We start from the raw sequence: 21780 nt of genomic DNA, 5'->3' as shown, positions 1-21780 counted from the left end.
AATCGAGCTTAAAATGTCAGATTCTAATTACGGTAGCTCATAATCCAAAACACCTGCAAAGGGTACCTATTTCGTATATTAGTTTCACCTTTTAACTTGAATTACTTAAATAAATGGACTTTTGCACGATATTCTAATTTTTCGAGTTTCACCTGAATAGGGACTATAAAACTAGTTACTTGATTATTTCCAATTCAGTGGATTACGAAAGCTGATGAGAAGTGATGAACACAAATTTCGCATAATCGCAATTTTGCATAATAATTTGCAATTACGATGCAAAATTGTAATGCAGAATTTAGGAAAAATCTTAATTACTTTCTTATGCAAATGTTACTTGCTATTTAGTGGTTAATAGCAAAGCCCCCATAAAATTGCTGCATATGTTATGGGGAAGAGTGGGAACAAGTCAAAAAATTATTTTACAAAAAGACCTGGTAGTTTTGAGACAATCATTTTTTAATAAAAAAAAGTTTTTAAACTGACACTTTTCAGAGTTTAAAAATGACAAGTTCTTTTTGAAAAATTATTTTTTTCCTTTGTTCCCACTATTTTCCTTAAAGAGAACCCGAGGTGGCATTTAATTACGTTAGTGGGGCACAGAGGCTGGTTTGGCACACTAACACCAGCCTCTGTTGCCCCATCGTGTGCCTCAAAGACCCCCCTGCGCGCCACTAGACCCCCACAGTGCTGGCGACACGCAGCGTGTCGCCAGCACAATGTTTACCTAAGCACTGTCTGTCAGCGCTGCTCCCCCGCCTCCTCCGCATCTCCGCTACCCGCCCGCGTCCCTTCCCTCCTATCAGCGGGAGGGAAGGGACGCGGGCGGGTAGCGGCGATGCGGAGGAGGCGGGAGAGCGTGCGTGTCGCCAGCACTGCGGGGGTATAGCGGCGAGCAGGGGGGTCTTTGAAGCACACGATGGGGCAACAGAGGCTGGTGTTAGTGTGCCCAACCAGCCTCTGTGCCCCACTAACGTAATTAAATGCCATCTCGGGTTCTCTTTAACATACAGCACATAGTGATTTTTTGACATTCTGCCTCTGAAGAAGCTGGTTTAACCAGTGAAACAGCTGTCAAACACTTGATACCCCCACTGCTCTGTACTTGCTGTCTCCCAACTGAAATAAAGGGATTTTAAAGAAGTGATGCCCTGCTTTCTTTCTCTTTCCCATTGGATACTACAAGGAAGGACATTGGATGTGCATGCTTTGTGCCCCAGCTCTGGTTGTTCAGCCCTGCTGTATTTGGTACCAGGTACTGTTTTCTTCTTCTTTACAGTATCACATAGCGATTTTGGTGACGATAGTATGTATGGGGTTTTGCTATTAACCACTAATGTTGGCTCAAAATTACAAATGGATTACGTAAAATCAAATGAATGTCCAAATTGTAATTACGTGTGGCCTTAACTGAGAAAAATTATGCAAAATTTTGCGTAATTGTAATTAGCAAATTATGATCATCTCTGACGTTGGAAGCCACTGCAACGTGAACTAATAATAAATGACCACTAAGAGAAGTGAATAACTAGGGTATGTAACACATCTTAAAGCTACTTAAAACGGGTAAGTAAAAAAAAAAAATTAAAAATGATACGTCACTATGCACAGCCACGGGGAAGTAGAAAGCACCTACTGTGCATGCGCGGCGCAGTTTGTCCGGAAGACAAGTCAGGAGAGTTGTCTGACTTGTGGAGGCGGATGGAGAAGACTGGTAAGGATTACGGGAGAATGGCAGCTGACTGAGTGGAATGGAGGGAGCGGTAAGTATTAGCTCTTACTCCTCTACCCACTCCATTTTAGGTTTAGTTAGACATCTGGTATCCTTTAAGGTAAGTATGAAAGTCACAAGTTCTCAAATTGTACAGAAAGGTGTTTTTATTTGTCACTTCCACTTTTCCTTTGTCTCTGGATCTAGTGATCTGAAACATACATTATTCTGAATGTAACGATTGATGTGTATCTGTTTAACCAATTTAGGACCAAAGGCTCTGGTCCATTAAAGGACCAGAGCCTATTTTTCTTTTTGCACTTCCTGATCACTATGATTGGCTTACAGTGATCAGGTGGTCAGGAGTGAATAAAAATGGCTCCTGACCGATGCACAGAATTCTGAGTGGGGATGCGCTATTCCATCCCGAGCTTGGGAGCCACTGGCACACACATACACACACACACACACACACACACACACACACACACACACACACACACACACACACACACACACACACACACTGACACTCTTGCAATTGAAGGTATGTACGAACATTAGATAAAAGTTGGACAAAACGGTTGATAACCACTGCTTTGATCAATTCCTTTCTAATGTGAGCACAATGTACGGTTGATGTCGCTGAAGGACCCATCATGTTGGATGCTTAATGACCCCCGAAACCCGAGCATGCCCAATCGCAATGTTATGTTTGCTCCCCCGAAGGCGGAAAGCTGATCTGTCTTGCGCTGATTGTCGTTGTTCCCCCCTCCCATTCTAAAGCAACAGAACACATTGCTAGTTAGAAGGCTAGAGATGTTTCTGTACAGCATCAATCCTCAGTTTTACCGCCCAAGAGATCGATGGGTGATGGTAATCGCAAGTGTGTATGTAGCTTGATTCTTTTGATATACGGCATGATCATTCACTACCTGTCATTACTACTATATTTGTGTGAATGCTCCATATATGCCTATTATTTGTATTGTTTTGTAATAAAGGTAGGTGTTTTAATTAACACTGCTAAACCATAGCACTGATATACGATTACTCTCTAAGGGCCTGTTCACACTACAAGAGCTTTTGATTTTAAAAGCTCTTGCTAATGCAATGCTATGGGAGATTTTTAAAAAACCACATCGCTCCAGTGTGAACACTCACATAGGATAACATTAGCAAGAGCTTTTAAAATCACAAAGCACTCAGAAAAGCTCTTGTAGTTTACACCAGCCCTCGATGTTTTTTTTTTAGAGTTTATCTGAAATGAAAGAATTATATGAAGGCTAGATAAAGAGATTCTGTACCATCATAATATGTGTTAATGTATGGAGGCCGCTTACCGGTGACATACTGGTGTCCATGGCTGGAATGCTCCATTCACTTATGCACAGACCAGTGCTGAAAACCTAAAACATGCATTATAAACAAAACAATATTATAACATCACGGCACACAACCATTGCTATACAAAATACGGCCATCTGGAAGTATCCACTAACCAGAGGTCAACAGGGGGAGCTATGGGGTGTGCCTTTTGCAGAGCAGTGCGCAGCAGAAACAATCACTCCCGGTGCTGGTCCCCTTCACTTCCTGCAGTTGCTAAGCTGCATTCTTGTAAGACTCCTGATTTGGATCACTTGACTCACATCAGATCACATGATGCATCGGAAGCCATGCAGAGAGGATGAAGCAAGACAGCTGAGAACTGCAGGAAGTGAAAAGGACAGGCGCTGAGGCACCCAGAACTTCTGTAAGCTGTTTCCGCTGTGCACTGCTCTGCATATCTTCTTTGGGGGGGCGGGTCAGTGTTAAATTTAAGCCCGGTTGCTTAAACATTTCAGCCAGCGGGTATTTTTCACCTTATGGACAAGAGGAATTTTCACATTTCAGCACTCCTCCCATTCATTCCCCAATTACTTTATCACTACTTATCACAACAAAATGATCTATACCTTGTTTTTTCCGCCACCAATTAGGCTTTCTTTGGGTGGTACATTATGCTAAGAATTATTTTATTCTAAATGCATTATAATGGGAATAATAAGAAAAAAATTGAAAAAAATTCATTATTTTTCGGTTTTCAGCTATTATAGTTTTAAAATAATTCATGCTACCATATTTGGCCATTTGTCCCGGTTATTGCAACATTAAAATTATATCCCCAGTATAATGTATGGTGACAATATTTTATTTGGAAATAAAGGTGCATTTTTTCAGTTTTACATCCATCACTAATTTTTAGCCCATTATTTAATAATTATATGCCCTCTTGACATAAATATTATAATTTTTTCCCCCTAAAGTCAGAAGGTGTATTTTACTATTTGGCCACAAGATGTCCCCGCTGAGCAAAATTCTATGTTGCGCACAAGTATCACAGTGTCGGCGGGGAGATTAATGTTCCCATTCATAAATTTAACAATCGGGTGTTGGATCACGGCGGGAGATGTAAGAATAAACATCTATGTAAGAATAAACACTGTTTTTGAACAAAAACAGGGTTTTTTTTCGGTGGTACGGATAGGCACAGGGGACTTTTGTCCCATGCAGCCAATCTTCCCCTGCTCCTAGTACCAGCACGATTGGAAACCCCCCCAAACTGCAGGGACGTGACTAGAGCGTCCCTGCGGCTCTAGCAGCTGGCGCTGCGGATGTGAAGCTCACGTCCGCGTGGCATAAATAGTTAAAGAATAACTGTTACCTAAGAGGAGGGAAGGTTCTGGATCCCTAAGAGTCTTCCCATTACTCTCCATGTCCTATTGTTCCATCACCAGGTCCCCCCGTTCCAGTTTTCGAGTTTAATCTCGAAGAGGCCTTTGGGTCTCCTCAGAAGGCCACAGAAGTACTCAGGTCTCCAAGTATTTCCAAAGACAATTGGTTCCGTTCTGCACACATGTGGAAGTGCTGACTCGTGTGTGCATAGTATGGAGCCACTGGACTTTGGAAGTATTCAGAGTTGCGAGTATTTCCAGGGAGATTTGAAGCCGCAGCCAGTGGAAGATTTAAATGGTGCCTCACCTTTGGAGCTGTTTATTTTGGACTATAAGACTCACTTTTTCTCCCCCAAAAGTTGGGGGAAAAGTCACTGCATCTTATAGTCCAAATGCAGGGAGTTCCTGACTTTTGAACGCCTGCGAATACAAACCTCCAACCTGCCGCAATGTCGGGGACTCCCTGTACTGTGCCCATGCAGAGGAGGACACAGGGGGACAAACAGAGGACACAAAAGGGCATAGAGGACACAAAGGGGCATAGAGGAGGACACAAGAGGGACACAAAGGGGCATAGAGGAGGACACAAGGAGGACAGCGGCGGACACGTGGGGGACACAGGAGGACACAAGGGGGACAGAGGAGGACACAAGGAGACACGAGGTACAAGGGGGACATGAGGTTCAAAGGTGGCATAATCCACAAGATGCCCCTTCACCATGAATGCTCCAGGTTTAGTATATATTTTGTCCTCTGAACCTAGGTCTTATGGTCAGGAGCGTCTTATAGTCCGAAAAATACGGTAATTCCCTGTACATCACATCGGCCAGAAGGCAGCCCACTGCACAGTTATGAAATAAGTGTGCAGGGTGGTGGCCCGCAGTGCCACTTTTGACACGGTCACTACTGGACTAGTGAAAGCATTGTTTGTAAAAAACTGGATTTCGCTTTTCAGAGCACACTTGTCCAATGCAATGGACATGGGGTTCATATCCCCCTTGGTACCAATGAGGAGGCAGTAACTAACCCATACATATGGCAGTAGGTCCTCTGGGGAACTTACGGTGGAATTGGGGATCCCATTTAAGAATAAGGGGGAACCCTAGGTGTCTGCTCAATAGTAGATAAATAAGTGAAATGGGTCATTTTCACCATCTACCTGTTTATAACAAAGGGTTAATAGTAAAATGTTGTTTGAAAAAAATAATACCGTAATAAATATTTTGCAAAAAGCTATACAATGGTGGTAAAACGTTTATGAACCCTTTTGGATATTTTTTTTCAATCAATACATGATCAAATATAATATTTTTTGTTTCATTGGTTTAAAAGATACCAGAGCTAAGTAGGGAAAACAGGGGGAGCTGGCATGTACTGGAAGCTGTCTTGATGCCCACCGCTGCCCCCGTTCTCCTCTGTCCTCCTCCTTTCCTACCTAAATGCCCCCTCATGCCCCCGGCATTGGCCGGGCATTAGTGCACAGGCGCTGGCCCAGCTGCACGTGTCCTACATTGTGCGCCCACAGCCTGGAGCACTCTGTGCGTGCCATAGTTGTGATGTCATGCGCAGTGCACTCCCAACTGCAGGTGCGCAATGTAGGACACGCGCAGCTGGGCCAGCACCTGCGCACTAATGCCTCATCTGGAAAAGGCTGCCAAAGAGCATTTAGGTAGGAAAGGAGGGGGACAGATGTGAATGTTTTTCCTACTTAGTTCAGCTCTGGTATCCTTTAAAAGACACCTGAAATGAGAGGGATAGGGAGGCTGCCATATTTATTTCCTTTTAAATATTACCAGTTGACTGAAACAAGCATGTGGCTAATCTAGTCAGACTTCATTTAGAAACATCTGATCTGCATGCTTATTCATGGTCTACGGCTAAAAGAATCAGAGGCAGTGGACCAGTGGGACAGCCAGGCAATTTGCATGGTTTAACTGGTTCCCATTCCATTGTTTTTACCCCTTAAGGTTCCTGACAGTTTTGACACTTAAGCTGTGTTGTTTTGATAAAGCAGTAACTTTTTAATTACTTATACCATCTTAGTGATATACAGTATATTTAGTTTTTTTGTACAATCTAGGCTTTCTTTAGGTAATATTTTTTTCCCAAACTATTTAATTTTATAGTCTTTTATAATTTATAGTTTTTATTGGGTAAAATTAGGCCTAATTTTCCTATCCCACAGTTACAAAACACATAAATTATTTTAACCGGCCCTTCCTGGTTAAAACGATACCCCATATGCCATATTTTATTACTAGCTAAGCATGTGCCGGACTGTGGATGCGTTCGCTAGGGTGACAGTTCAGGGGCCATAGTGCTGTACAGATGCATTGCTAGGCAACGGCAGAGTGATACATCTGTAGAACATTGGGGCCCCAAACATTCACCCTATCGATCGCATCTGATTGCTACAGGTGGCAGTCATTAAAAGTTTATAAATGAGTATATGTATTGCAGGGGTTAACAATGGGTTAGTAGGCTAGGCTGGGGTTAGAAATTAACTGGGGATTACAAAAAACATATAAACCAGTTTTTATTTTATTGAGACCATGTCCCTTTAATTTTTTTTTTTTTACTTTTAATTTTTTGTCCTGTAACTTTATTGAATGATTGCTGCTATTTGCTAGCAGCATTCATTCACAGGACTGTGCATGCGCATGCATGGCAACAGTTTTTAATGCAGGACATCAATTCTACGTCCTAAAACCTACAGTGGCACTAATTAGGATGTAGAATTTACGTCCTCAAACAACAAGTAGTTAAAAGGAAATAAATATGTATTCCTCTCACTTCAGATGTGCTTTAAAGCGGTATTGTCACCATAAAAATCAAATTTCAACAGCAACTGGTCTGAGTGTATTAAGTGAAAAAGATGCTAAGCCTGCATTCAAAACTTTCAAAACTTTTTCTGCTGTTATGATTTGGAGTTATTACATACTTAAGGAGCACTGGCCCTTTATAGTAGTCAGTGCCAAACAGTTGCATCCTGGGGGTTCTTTTTATCTATAATATCAGAATCAGATTTTATTATCGCCAAGTACAACGGTGGATTGTACCCGGAATTGGTTTTGGCGCATACAGGGTCGTCGATGAAAAGAAAACAGGAATAGCATACGGTTAAGCATACATAGACATGGGACAAGCATACATAGGACAACATTACATCTTGTGCGTACAAATAAGCAGAGTACAGCGTCGCATACAGTTAAGCATGGCACATACATATAAACAAACAATATATTCCTCCTCTTCCATTAATTTCCCTGCCTAGCTACTTATCTGAAACACGATCCCCTGTTCACTTGTGTTTACAAGCAAGGCTGAGGTGACTTGATTGGAGGAGAAAAGAAAAAACTGTGGGCAAAAGAGATGGTTCCCACCAGGAACAGAATTCTATTCTTTACTATATGACATTCACTGAAATCAAAACGTGTTATGTAAGTAGATCAAGTATTTATCTACTTATATATGTGGGTTTTTTTCCCCTGGCATAGTATGGCTAATCCTACTGCTATAACCAGGTTTTCTTCAACAACTACTAGGATTCAAAAATCAGATCATGTTTTAGGGTCGGTTCACACTTGTTTCAAAACCATATCCGGGGCTCAATTTTTTTTGCCCAGGACAAAAACGGAGCCATGGATACCAATGTTAAAAATAGTGGCTGCTTTCACACACTTCAAAAAACAGAGCCATGGGTTCCGTTTTAAAAAACTGAATGGGGATTTCAGATTTTGCAGATTTTCACAGAGCCCGGATACCAGCAGGGGCAATGAAAGGCAACACATAAATGGATCTCCCTCTACACAGAGAACTTTTGCACACAAAACGGATGGCAAAGCAGATTGCCTACTGCCTGTTCCTCCCCTCAGCGTCATCTTTGCGGACCTCTTTATCCAATAGAAACACACAGGAAGGAAGGGCACGTTTTTGACATATGCTTAAACGGACTGGAAACGTATGCTGCAAAAGCACAACATTTTGAAAAATGGATCGTTTTTAGAAAACTGATCCATTTAAAACACATTCCGATCTGCAAACTGACAAGTGTGGACTGATCTTTATGACACATTTATCTAAATTTATAGAACATTTTAAACGGTTCACAAAAGTTCAAGCATCACTGTATTGTGTATGTGTGAATTTGATACAGTATATGTACTGTATGTCTTTTTTTAAAGACTATGCAACAATATAAATGTGTAACCCGAAAAAGCACTGTTCCAATGATATGGTATAAATTTGTAGTATGATACAGACATTCAGGGCCGTAACTAGAAATCACGGGGCCCCTCTGCGAAAATTTGGATCCCCCCCCCCGGAGCCGGCTAGGTCCGTGTTGGGGGGGCAGAAGGGGTCGCAGTATGAGGGGAGAGCATGGCCACCTACATCAACGGAGAGGGGAGCCGCGTAAGTTCGATTTCTAAGTGCCTCATGCTACTTCCTGATAAACAGGAAGTAGCGTCAGACACTTAGAGAGTGGAACCTCCTGCATGTGTAACACATGTAGATATGTGTTCCTGACCGCCGCTGCGGCCAATGATTGATGCAGGAGGGGAATCGCTGAGGGGAGAGCCCGAGGTGAGGGAGGGAGTGGCCCACCTCCTCGCCGATGTAGGTGCCATGCTCTCCCCTCATGCTGCGACCACTCCTGCCCCCCAAAATGTTCCTGGGTGGACACAGAGCCCCCGCTGCAGCGGCTGCAACCCCTATTGTTACGCCACTACAGACATTAGTCAGGGAATACTCACATCAAGGACAGAGGCTGCTGAATCCAGGTTATAGTTCTGACTCCTGAGCAGAAGCTGAAGTCCCTCCAGGCTAACATCGGTATTATCCAGGGTGTCCGGGAGCTCTTGTCTGCCAAAGACAAACACGTATATATTAGTCTGTCTCTATATTCTGCATTTCACAAGGTAGTTGAGGTCCCTCAATGGAGAAAGATAATTTAAAGTGGAACTAAACTTAGGACTTCTTCTCTGCTCTAAAAGATTAGTCACAGCATGAAAACCTTTATGGGAAAAAAAAATCTTCACTGCTATTTATGGAAATGCTAAAAAAACCTGGAAGATTTACTCGTTTTCGCTTCTGCAGGGAGCACCGAAAGGGTTAAGCCTCAGTGTTTACTGTATGCTAGAGGTGCCTAAGCAAAGCTGTCCTGCAATCTATTCAAAGTAGCTGATCAGAATCAGAATCAGAATCAGAATTTATTATCGCCAAGTACAACGGTGGATTGTACCCGGAATTGGTTTTGGCACATACAGGGTCGTTGGTTAAGAGACAAGAAATAGCATACAGTTAAGCATGGCACATACGTAGACATGGGACAAGCATACATAGGACAATTGAGCAGAGTGCAGCATCACATGCAGTCAAGCATGGGTCATACGTATAAACAATAAAAGCAAAAATAAAAAGCAGTGCAGAGCATTACAGCATACACATAGAGTTAACGTAATACAAACATAGCAAAGCATACATTGATAGCAGGAACAGAAAAGAGTGGGACTGGAGGAGCAGCCTGAGAGCTGATATGAGCGCTGCCATTTTCGGCACTGGACGTCGCTACACAGCGACACGCTCCCAACAAGACAGGTGCTCCGATTTGTCCACGAAAGTAGAGAGAAAGCTGAGAAAGCAACTGGGAAAGCTGAGGGGCATCATGATGGAGGCGGACAGCAGAGTTCACTCGGACCAGGTTGCCCGAGGAGCAGCGGTCCCAATTTTGAGTCCGCCTGGCTGGGCAATGAGGGCGCAGATACAGTGGGGGCCCTGTGGGGCCAGGGTGCACCCGGGGGCACCCCTGGGTGGTGGATGTGGGGCCCGGGGGCCCTCCGGCTGGGCAGCAGTGGTGGACAGGCCAGGGAGGTCTACCTTTGGTGGTGGCAGGACACAGATGCCCAGATGCTGGGCGGAAGCCAGCTCCACTGTGAGGGGAGCAGCACCATCTCCATCACCCCAGGTGTGACCAGGGGGGTCTGGTGATTCCAGCCTGAGGTGTTTCAGGGGGCCCTGGGGGCGATGCTGGCCTGGGGAGCTTCAGATGGAGGCATGCTGCGAGGCACACTGGCAGCCTGAAGGGCCTGGAGAAGAGGAGCTCCACGTGGGTGGCCGAGCAGGCTGGAGGCCGGTGGTGGAGATCGGAGGTGGCCAGCCAATGGTGAAGCCCAGCTGCTGCGGTCAGGCTGATGGCAAAGCAGGGTGCAGCAGGCAGCCGAAGCACCATCCGGAAGAGCGGTGATATTCCTCTTCTGTGGCAGCTGTGGGAGCGCTGCAGGCGGCGGCATCAGCGATGGTACAGCTCCATTTCTGCGACGGAGATCAGGCCACGTGCTCCGCTCTGGCGTCCTGGGCACCCTGGCAACGGGCGCAGCCTGGCGGACCACGTGGGAGGGCCGGTGAAGCGATGGACTGAGGCGGATGTCTGGTCCGGGGATGGGGCGATGATGAGGCAGGCCGGATAAGTCCTCATCAGCGGCAGGACACTGTGCCGCCGGTGCATCACTCCAGCGCAGCTACGGAGGTAGCACAAACAGTGAGCAATGCTCGGCCGCATGTGCTCTTCCTGCCCCTCCGGCTGCGATAGCCCCTACCGGGGCCCGAAACCTCTGCCTCCTCGCTCAGCTTGGCAGTCTGCGATGCCCGCCCGCTCCCCAGATAGATAGGGGAGATCAGGAGGTGCAGTAACGGTGAATTAAGGAAGAAATAAGAAAAAAGACCGGAGCCCTGTGGCCGTGGCGTCCGAGTCCGGCGCCATCTTAGGTAATTCTGATCAGAACTAATTAGGCACTTTGATCTGCCTAAACAAACACAGAACACAGAGAAGTGAATTTCTTCAGCAAATATATGGGGAAGAAAGACTTTTCATTGTCAGCTGTGCAAGCATTCCGGTCTGCTGTTAGATACCCTGATAATAACACTTCTCCTAAAGAAGCCATGGAGTCTATTAACAAACACTTGATTTGTCCAGGTGCGCAACCACCCTGCCCCCCTCCCCCTGCATGTATAGTTACGCTGCTGGGGAGCTGGGCGCAGGGAAAGCCGAATTACGGTTCACGCTATTCATAGTATTCCCCTCCAAGTTGTAGCAACTTGGAAGGAAAAGTAATTTGGGGTCTGGCAATCGCTAGAACCCCGCACGCACTATAGCATTACTGCTAGTGGGGCTCAGTTTCGGCGCTGGGCACTTCGCTTTATAGGGCATAACAGGAAAGAAGCAAGATCAGTCAGGTCAGAGAGCCAAATATTACCACACCAGGTCTTGAAGCCAAGCTTGGGGCAGAAAGCTAAATAAGCAAATTAAATATATTATTGTGGAGCACCAGTTCGCTCCAGCAGTTCAGCTGCAAGTATGGCTATTGTATAGCCAAATTCTGGCTAAGGATACCGTTGGTGCTGCGCCAATGGGTGCTTGGCTATAGTATATCTGAGTGCCATTTGGCTTCGGGGATTTGGCTGTGGGTGCCTGCAGTTCAGTTATCAGGAACGGACACTTGGTTACAGTATAGCTGTTCCTCAGGAGGTTACTTACAGCGTTGGAGGATTGGCTATAGCAGGCACTGAGAGTTAGGAAAAAGTGGTGGTAGGTGTTTAATAGATAGTATTAGGCATAGGAAACGGGGGGGGGGGGGGGGGGGGTCGGGGGTTAGTGGTAGGCCTAGGTGGGGGCTGATATTAGGTGTAGGTAGGGGAGGGTTAATGAGAGTATTAGGTTAGGAAAGCCAATAGTAGAGTTTCGGTAATGTTACCAATATTTCACTATCGACAACATCTCCTCCCAAATTAATAGACACCTCAATCAGGCCTGGATTTACATCACAGGAGCCTATACGCAGAGATGTCCTGGCACACTAGACTTTCCCCTCCATGAACCTACAAACCCCCCGCCGAACCACACCACTAGTGTGCTGGGTGGCCAAGCTGTCACTTCTCACTTACTTCCCTTGCCCTTTATAGGTAGCTACAGGTGCCCTTTAGTATTAAGGTAGTCAGAGATACCCTCAGTATTAAGAAGCTAGTGGTGTCCCCGACTAAAGGGAGATCTCACCAGTGGAATACAGAGAGGTGAGTGAGCTGCCTTTCCATCATCAGGCTCCTGTTGGCACGTGCCTACAGTGCCTTATGGTAAATCCGGCCCTGACCTCAATTAAAAATACACCCTAAGAGGTCCTCTCTGTTTGCTAATCTTTTTGTTTCTTTTCTTGATTCTAGGGCCCATATGCAATTCATTTTTTCACCTGAGTTATCTCCTAGGAGATCATTTTCATCTTCTCTGTAAACTACATTTTCAGCATTTTACACCTAAAAAAGTGCCCAAAAGATGGTGAAAAACTACTATCAAATTTATTTTGAGTAATTTATTGCTTGCTGGTGACTTCAAAGGCATTTTATGACAATTTGTAAAAATATCACCTAGGAGAAACTCAGGAGGAGAAGTGAGTTGTATATGGCCCTAGGTGTCCCCTTTTCCTTTTTGTTGTGCTCTTCACCTGTCATTTTCATTTTGTTAATCTATGTTAAATGCAAATTGTTACGGTACTCCCTACACTTCAGTTTCTCGCACAAGCACCAGAAACTGCTGCATATAATACAGCCTTAAAGCAGATCCGAGATGAAAAACTAACTATAACAAGAAACTTGTCTGTGGGACCATATGCAATTCTCTTTTTCACCTGAGTTCTCTCCCAGGAGATAATTTTTTCATCTTCAATTTTAACCACTTGAGGACCGCGGGCTTTACCCCCCTTAAGGATCAGGCACTTTTTTTCCATTCAGACCACTGCAGCTTTCACGGTTTATTGCTCGCTCATACAACCTACCACCTAAATGAATTTTGGCTCCTTTTCTTGTCACTAATACAGCTTGTTTTTGGTGCTATTTGATTGCTGCTGCGATATTTACTTTTTATTATATTCATCAAAAAAGACATGAATTTTGGCAAAAAAATGATTTTTTAACTTTCGGTGCTGACATTTTTCAAATAAAGTAAAATTTCTGTATACATGCAGCACGAAAAATGTTGACAAACATGTTTTTGATTAAAAAAAAAACCCATTCAGCCTATATTGATTTGGTTTGGGTAAAAGTTATAGCGTTTACAAACTATGGTGCAAAAAGTGAATTTTCCCATTTTGTAGCATCACTGACTTTTTTGAGCACCTGTTATGTTTCATGAGGTGCTAAAATTCCAGGATAGTATAAATACCCCCCAAATGACCCCATTTTGTAAAGAAGACATCCCAAAGTATTCACTGAGAGGCATAGTGAGTTCATAGAAGATATTTTTTGTCACAAGTTAGCGGAAAATGACAGTTTGTGACAAGGAAAAAAAAAAAGTTTCCATTTCTGCTAACTTGTGACAAAAAAAAATGAAATCTGCCATGGACTCACCATGCCCCTCTCTGAATACCTTGAAGTGTCTACTTTCCAAAATGGGGTCATTTGTGGTGTGTGTTTACTGTCCTGGCATTTTGGGGGGTGCTAATTTGTAAGCACCCCTGTAAAGCCTAAAAGTGCTCATTGGACTTTGGGCCCCTTAGCGCAGTTAGGCTGCAAAAAAGTGCCACACATGTGGTATTGCCGTACTCAGGAGAAGTAGTATAATGTGTTTTGGGTTGTATTTTTACACATACCCATGCTGGGTGGGAGAAATATCTCTGTAAATGACAATTGTTTCATTTTTTTTACACACAATTGTCCATTTACAGAGATATTTCTCCCACTCAGCATGGGTATGTGTAAAAATACACCACAAAACACATTATACTACTTCTCCTGAGTACGGCGATACCACATGTGACACTTTTTTGCAGCCTAGGTGCGCCAAGGGGCCCAACATCCTATTCACAGGTCATTTTGAGGCATTTGTTTTTCTAGACTACTCCTCACGGTTTAGGGCCCCTAAAATGCCAGGGCGGTATAGGAACCCCACAAGTGACCCCATTTTAGAAAGAAGACACCCCAAGGTATTCCGTTAGGTGTATGGCGAGTTCATAGAAGATTTTATTTTTTGTCACAAGTTAGTGAAAAATGACACTTTGTGAAAAAAACCCAATAAAAATCAATTTCCGCTAACTTTTGACAATAGATAAAAATCTATGAACTCGTCATACACATAACAGAATACCTTGGGGTGTCTTTTCTAAAATGGGGTCACTTGTGGGGTTCCTATACCGCCCTGGCATTTTATGGGCCCAAAACCGTGAGTAGGCTGGAAACCAAATGTCTCAAAATGACTGTTCAGGGATATAAGCATCTGCAAATTTTGATGACAGGTGGTCTATGAGGGGGTGAATTTTGTGGAACTGGTCATAAGCAGGGTGGCCTTTTAGATAACAGGTTGTATTGGGCCTGATCTGATGGATAGGAGTGCTAGGGGGGTGACAGGAGGTGATTGATGGGTGTCTCGGGGGTGGTTAGAGGGGAAAATAGATGCAATCAATGCACTGGGGAGGTGATCGGAAGGGGGTCTGAGGGGGATCTGAGGGTGTGGCCGAGTGATCAGGAGCCCACACGGGGCAAATTAGGGCCTGATCTGATGGGTAGGTGTGCTAGGGGGTGACAGGAGGTGATTGATGGGTGTCTCAAGGTGTGATTAGAGGGGGGAATAGATGCAAACAATGCACTGGCGAGGTGATCAGGGCTGGGGTCTGAGGGCGTTCTGAGGGTGTGGGCGGGTGATTGAGTGCCCTATGGGCAGATAGGGGTCTAATCTGATGGGTAGCAGTGACAGGGGGTGATTGATGGGTAATTAGTGGGTGTTTAGGGTAGAGAACAGATGTAAACACTGCACTTGGGAGGTGATCTGACGTCGGATCTGCGGGCGATCTATTGGTGTGGGTGGGTGATCAGTTTGCCCGCAAGGGGCAGGTTAGGGGCTGATTGATGGGTGGCAGTGACAGGGGGTGATTGATGGGTGGCAGTGACAGGGGGTGATTGATGAATGATTGACAGGTGATCCGTGGGTTATTACAGGGAAGAACAGCTGTAAATAATGCACTGGCGAATTGATAAGGGGGGGGTGGTCTGAGGGCAATCTGAGCGTGTAGGCGGGTGATTGGGTGCCCGCAAGGGGCAGATTAGGGTCTGATCTGATGGGTAACAGTGACAGGTGGTGATAGGGGGTGATAGATGGGTGATTTATGGGTAATTAGTGGGTGTTTAGGGTAGAGAACAGATGTAAATACTGCACTTGGGAGGTGATCTGACGTCGGATCTGCGGGCGATCTATTGGTGTGGGTGGGTGATCAGATTGCCCGCAAGGGGCAGGTTAGGGGCTGATTGATGGGTGGCAGTGACAGGGGGTGATTGATGGGTGGCAGTGACAGGGGGTGATTGATGGGTGATTGACAGGTGATCAGGGGATAGATGCATAGAGTACACAGGAGAGGTCTGGGGGGGGGGGGTCTGGGGAGAATCTGAGGGGTGGGGGGTGATCAGGAGGGAGCAGGGGGCAGTGTAGGGAATAAAAAAAAATAGCGTTTACAGATAGTGACAGGGAGTGATTGATGGGTGATTAGGGGGGTGATTGGGTGCAAACAGTGGTCTGTGGGGTGGGCGGGGGGGGGGGGGTCTGAGGGGTGCTGTGGGCGATCAGGGGGCAGGGGGGGTAAATCAGTGTGCTTGGGTGCAGACTAGGGTGGCTGCAGCCTGCCTTGGTGGTCCCTCGGACACTGGGACCACCAGGGCAGGAGGCAGCCTGTATAATACACTTTGTATACATTACAAAGTGTATTATACACTTTGTATGCGGCGACCTGGGTGCTAGTAACCCGCCGGCGCTTCCGAACAGCCGGCGGGTTACAGCGCGAGGGGGGCGGAGCCAGGTGCCGGTGGCTGATCGCATCACGAATGACGCGATCGCTCCGTCCATGCCCGTACAAGGACCGCCGCCAATTGTACATGCGGCGGTCCTTGCGGGATCCACTTGCCGGCCGCCTCTGTGCAGTGGTTAAATAACTTTCCAGCACTTTTCAACTAAAAAAGTATCAAAAAGTAGGTGACTAAGTACAATCAAAATTATTTTGTGCATGTTCTTGCTTTCTGGTGGCTTAAAAGGCATTTTATTGACAAGTTTAAAAATATCACCTAGGAGAAAACTATGGAGAATTGCATATGGGCCTATATATCTTATCTAAAGTTTACACAGCAAATCTAGCTGCAAACAGCTTAAATAGAATATGATTATTTCTTCCTGTGATACAATGACAGCAGCCATGTTGTTTGTACACATTACACACAGGCAAGCTTATCTGCATCTTCAGCACTCAATGCCTCCCGCTCCTCCTGCCCAGACTGAGCTCCCATGAGCCCTTGCTACTGTCTGAAAATGCCAAGGCTCTCTGAAACGTTTTGGGCGAGGCTTGTTTAGTTTATAGGGAATTAGAGTAATAAAACAAAAACAAAAAAGTATTTGGCTTGAGGAATGCCCTATAAACAACAGGAAAGGGACACAATTATGCAATGAGTAAAAGTTCATCTCGGATCCACTTTAATATACATTTCATTGTTATCATCTGAGTTCAGATCCAATTATAGCGTACGTTAAAAAGGGGCGCTGGGAAAAAAGGGCGCGGGGTTTTAAACGATAAGCATGGATAACGTTTAAAAATGTATTGTACTGTATTTCGTTTAAAATTAATGTTTTATAAAGTTATAAATCATTAAATAATGTGCATTAAATTGGCAATTGTAAAAACGTTAATCTTTCGTTTAAATAGTGAAACGTATAATAACGTTTAAAAAAAAAATTACTAAGTAACCCTCCCTGTACCTACCCCTAACCCCTAGACCCCCCTGTTGATGCCTAAACCTAAGACCCCCCTGTTGGTGCCTAAACCTAAGACCCCCTGTTGGTGCCTAAACCTAAGACCCCCCTGTTGGTGCCTAAACCTAAGACCCCCTGTTGGTGCCTAAACCTAAGACCCCCTGTTGGTGCCTAAACCTAAGACCCCCCTGTTGGTGCCTAAACCTAAGACCCCCTGTTGGTGCCTAAACCTAAGACCCCCCTGTTGGTGCCTAAACCTAAGACCCCCCTGTTGGTGCCTAAACCTAAGACCCCCCTGTTGGTGCCTAAACCTAAGACCCCCCTGTTGGTGCCTAAACCTAACACCCCCCTGTTGGTGCCTAAACCTAAGACCCCCCTGGTGGTGCCTAAACCTAACACCCCCCTGTGATAAGCATTATTAACGTTTGAAAAACATATTGGGCGGTTTTTTCGTTTAAAAATAATGTAAAAAGAAAAAAAAATTGTACTGTTTTTGGTTTAAAAATAATGTTTGAAAAAATATTGTACTGTTTTTCGTTTAAAAATAATATTAAAAAAATTATAAATCATTAAATAATGTGTAATCATGAGAAGCAGTAATAAAACATTAAGTCTCCGGGCGCCGCTTTTAAAACGTTATTTTTCTCCGGCGCCCTTTTTTCCTATCGGGCGCCCATTAAACGATATTTATTATGAGAGTGAATGGCGGCGCCCGATTTGTCCACTAGCCTCCTGCGCCCTTTTTTACTGTTACCCCAATTATATGTCTATTGTGTAAAGCACTGGAAAGTAAAAAAATAAATAAACAAACATTTCCATTTGTTCTTTGTTGGATTTCTATCAAAGCGGACTTAAACCCAGAACTTCCTCTCTGTTCTAAAAGATAAGCAATAGCATAATAACCCTGTAAGAAAAACATGTATTTGTTACAGCTCCCAAAACTCCTACTGTGATTCTGTAGAGTAGTCACTTCCTGGTTTCATGGGAGCACATAAGGAATTAACCTCCTGTGTTTCCATATAGCCTGTCTGAACTGCACACCCACGGCACAGATCAGACAGAGCTGACAGCTCAATCTACATTGGCTCATTACTAGCAAATAAGGGACAGAGGCGCCAGGCTATGTACCGGACCGCATTGGTGATATGCTCCTATTTATTGCCTGAGGAAGTGGGATATACCCGCGAAACGCGTTGCACCTTGTTCGGAGTATGTAAATAAACTGATTTTTGCTTAAAACGGCAATTTTTGTGTCTGTTTTGGAAGGGTAAGTCCACCGCAACCTACTTCATTGTATCCATTTTAAAGAAATATTGTTTTTACCCTGTTGGCGCCTCTGTACTACTATTGCAATTGATTGCTAATGTCTGAGAAACACAAATTCTTCCTTGGGGTCCATGGCCTTGTTTGTTATGCTACTCAATCTCTCTGGACTCTATTACCCAACTCAACCTAGAATACAACCTCCCTTTCAACAAGACAATTGAGAACAAGGTCATATCCAGTCTCATCTACAGAGATTATTTGTGACAGACCACATCCGGATCGTCTAGTAATTACAGGAGTTTGTTCCTGCCTACTCACCTTTCCAGGAGGGTTCTTCGTCCTCGAGTCTCCAGCTGTTGAGATCCTGAAGCCTGGGGTGGGCTGCAGCTCTCTTTTCCTTCCAAGATAGATTGAACCATTGCAACGGGCAACACAGGGGGGTCTGAACATGCGGTGCAACCTGTTAACGATACATCTGGTTCTGTTGTTCCCTTTACTCCGGGGCTAATGGGCTCTTCTTTAATCAGCAGGAGGCATTTATTCCTAAGAAAGAACATAAATATTACAAATGACTGCTAATGCAAAATGTGAAAAGTACCAGATATGCTCTTGCAGTACCATCATGACCATTTGTTGACAACTGCAAAAGTACTCACAGAAATACAATAAGATATATCCAATCCAGACACAGCTGACTGCATCAGGCAATAATTTTCTGTATGTTTAATATATCCCTCCCTACCTGCCAATAAAATAGCGGCAACATTGTCTTGTTCCCCCCCCTCTTTTTCCCTAAAGGAATAAACTTCATTGTTTAACTGCACATCGGGGTTGTAATAAGGACAGCAGCTCCTACAACTACAGGGGGGCTCAGATCTGTGGAAGCCCCCAACTACTTTCCCTCCCTTTGTCCAATACAGAAGTCCATCTTCCACATCAGGTGTTGTGGCTACACTTGTTATGGGGTGGGGAGGAGTCATGACAGCCCCACTTTTATGGCTGATGGGTCCACATGCTGTGGGCGTCACCAAGGGAAGATGGGGAAAGGGCTGTGATCATTTGGGAGTTGAAAGGGGGGGGCATCAAAGATTTGTTGGAGCCCCATGATTAGTGGTAATGCCCCAAGTGTAACTGTTCTTCATTTTATATCTATGTGAGCTCTGATGTGGGGATACATAGCATGTGGATGAATTACAATATTTGACTGAGATATAATGTCTTCTTTTTCATTACCTCAGCTCAGACCTGTCAGATATATATATCTTTACCGTTTATTGTGTATTTAGTAACCTTGGCACCTTGGATGGTGCTGACCTCCTACTACAATGATAAAAACAAGGAACACCAAGAGCCCCAATAGTGTAATATGTACTGGTAAATGGTTACTAGATAGAGTAAATATTAATACTCACAAACCAGGGTTGCCATTAGGCAACCACTGTAAAGGCAGGTGGGGAGATTTTCCTGACCCAACTCAGGAATAAAAAGTCGCTCTCTGTAGATGAGAAAAAGGGAGTTCAACCCTCCACCCAGGGTGGACTTAATATTATGCAGGAGAACAGAGGCGCCAACGACTGTAGTAAAGACAGTCAATATATTTTATTTATGAACGCCAAATATGCAACGCGTTTCGCAGGTTTGATCCCGCTTCATCAGGCAATAACAATAGAGCAATAGCATATGTGGTCAGTAGAAGAGCCAGGCACCTTTGATGCTATTGCTACGATTGTTATTGCCTGATGGAGCGGGATCAAACCTGCGAAATGCGTTGCATATTTGGAGTTCATAAATAAAATATATTGACTGTCTTTACTACAGTCCTTGTGTGTCTACTTGGAGGAGGTAAGTCCACCACTACCTCCTCTATTTACCAAGAATATGGTTTTTTTAAGCTCATTTAGCTTCCTTTTATCCTTTTGGCGCCTCTGTTCTCCTGCATAATCCTACTACAATGAGCATTTCTCATATGAACGAGTTACCTTTCTCCATCAGCATGTGGCTGTGCAGTCACAGAGTTGGCAGGTAGAGCTTCAGTCACGTCTGATATGATTGGACCAGCACTGACAGACGGACTGCTTAAGGAGGATGCTGCATCTGTGGATGGCTGCATAAGAAAAATTGCATTAAGGAACCATATTTTTAGGTGCTGTTGATGCTTAGAAATGATTGCAGTCTGTAATAGTAATTCATCACTAATTAGTACAGATATGCACATGTTGTATTTCCAGTAGGTAATGAACGCAATGCCTCTTACCTCTTATTGCTTGTGGCCAAGCCCACCCACTTTTGCCTACTGTCCACCCCAGAATAAGTTGAGGGGCTTTCTAGTCTAACATTCTTAGACTAAAAGGGCCCATTAATGGTCCAATTTTCTGTTCCAATCGACTCTCCGTTCTGATAACAGTTATCGTAAGGAAAAGATCGGAAATCAACTATCGCGCCCATAAATGGAATGAAAATTTACAACCAATCTGATCACTTTCGATAAAATGATCTTTTGTTGTCAATTGGCAACGTCAAAATTTTCTAATTTCAACTAATCTGATTGTCATTACTGGATCAGAAGGTGAATTGTATAAGAAAATTATACTGTTAATGGGCACCTGAAAACTTTTATGTATTTATCCCCCTTTAGGTAGAGTTTGTAGCCCAAAGTTCATCTCCCAACTTCTTGATACTTTGTAGATAAGCATTTAACAATGGTCTCCTTGATTTCTGTTAGGGGGAGGTTGCGTGGTGATCTACAATATGCAGAGTAGCAAAGGGAGCACAGTATTTTGCCTGCTCCCAAGCATATGGAGGTGTGCAACAGCACAGATTGCAGCTGCAGTGTCAAGTAGAAAAAAAGCAGGCCGAGCCAGCACTGGAAACAAGCAACACACACTTTGCTCCCTGCAACAAGCAACATGCTGTACTCCCTGCACTGCTCTGCACATGAAGATAGACTGTCTGGAGTGTCATTTAGTGGAGGAGGTGTGTTAAAAAGGTCACACTTGCTGTGTGTAGTGTTGGGCGAACATCTAGATGTTCGGGTTCGGGCCGAACAGGCCGAACATGTCCGCGATGTTCGGGTGTTCGACCCGAACTCCGAACATAATGGAAGTCAATGGGGACCCGAACTTTTGTGCTTTGTAAAGCCTCCTTACATGCTACATACCCCAAATTTACAGGGTATGTGCACCTTGGGAGTGGGTACAAGAGGAAAAAAATTTTTAGCAAAAGAGCTTATAGTTTTTGAGAAAATCGATTTTAAAGTTTCAAAGGGAAAACTGTCTTTTAAATGCGGGAAATGTCTGTTTTCTTTGCACAGGTAACATGCT

General features: G+C 44.4%; 1 protein-coding gene across 2 annotated transcripts in view; it reads right to left on the bottom strand.

Annotated features, from left to right (window-relative positions):
* The window catches only part of LOC137537689 (heat shock factor protein 4-like), a 180870-nt gene that overhangs the window by 5991 nt on the left and 153099 nt on the right, over nt 1-21780 (bottom strand). For both annotated transcript variants that reach the window (XM_068259620.1, XM_068259619.1), the window contains exons 8-11: nt 20440-20564; nt 18779-19003; nt 9180-9288; nt 3055-3120 (exon numbers count right to left, since the gene is read on the bottom strand). In XM_068259620.1, coding sequence (XP_068115721.1) covers nt 3055-3120; nt 9180-9288; nt 18779-19003; nt 20440-20564 — 525 coding nt within the window. The remainder of the gene's footprint in view (nt 1-3054; nt 3121-9179; nt 9289-18778; nt 19004-20439; nt 20565-21780) is intronic.

The sequence above is a fragment of the Hyperolius riggenbachi genome, chromosome 11 (genome assembly GCF_040937935.1).
Source record: "Hyperolius riggenbachi isolate aHypRig1 chromosome 11, aHypRig1.pri, whole genome shotgun sequence".
In the NCBI taxonomy this organism is placed as follows: Eukaryota; Metazoa; Chordata; class Amphibia; order Anura; family Hyperoliidae; genus Hyperolius; species Hyperolius riggenbachi.
This window is presented reverse-complemented; position numbering and strand designations above follow the sequence as displayed.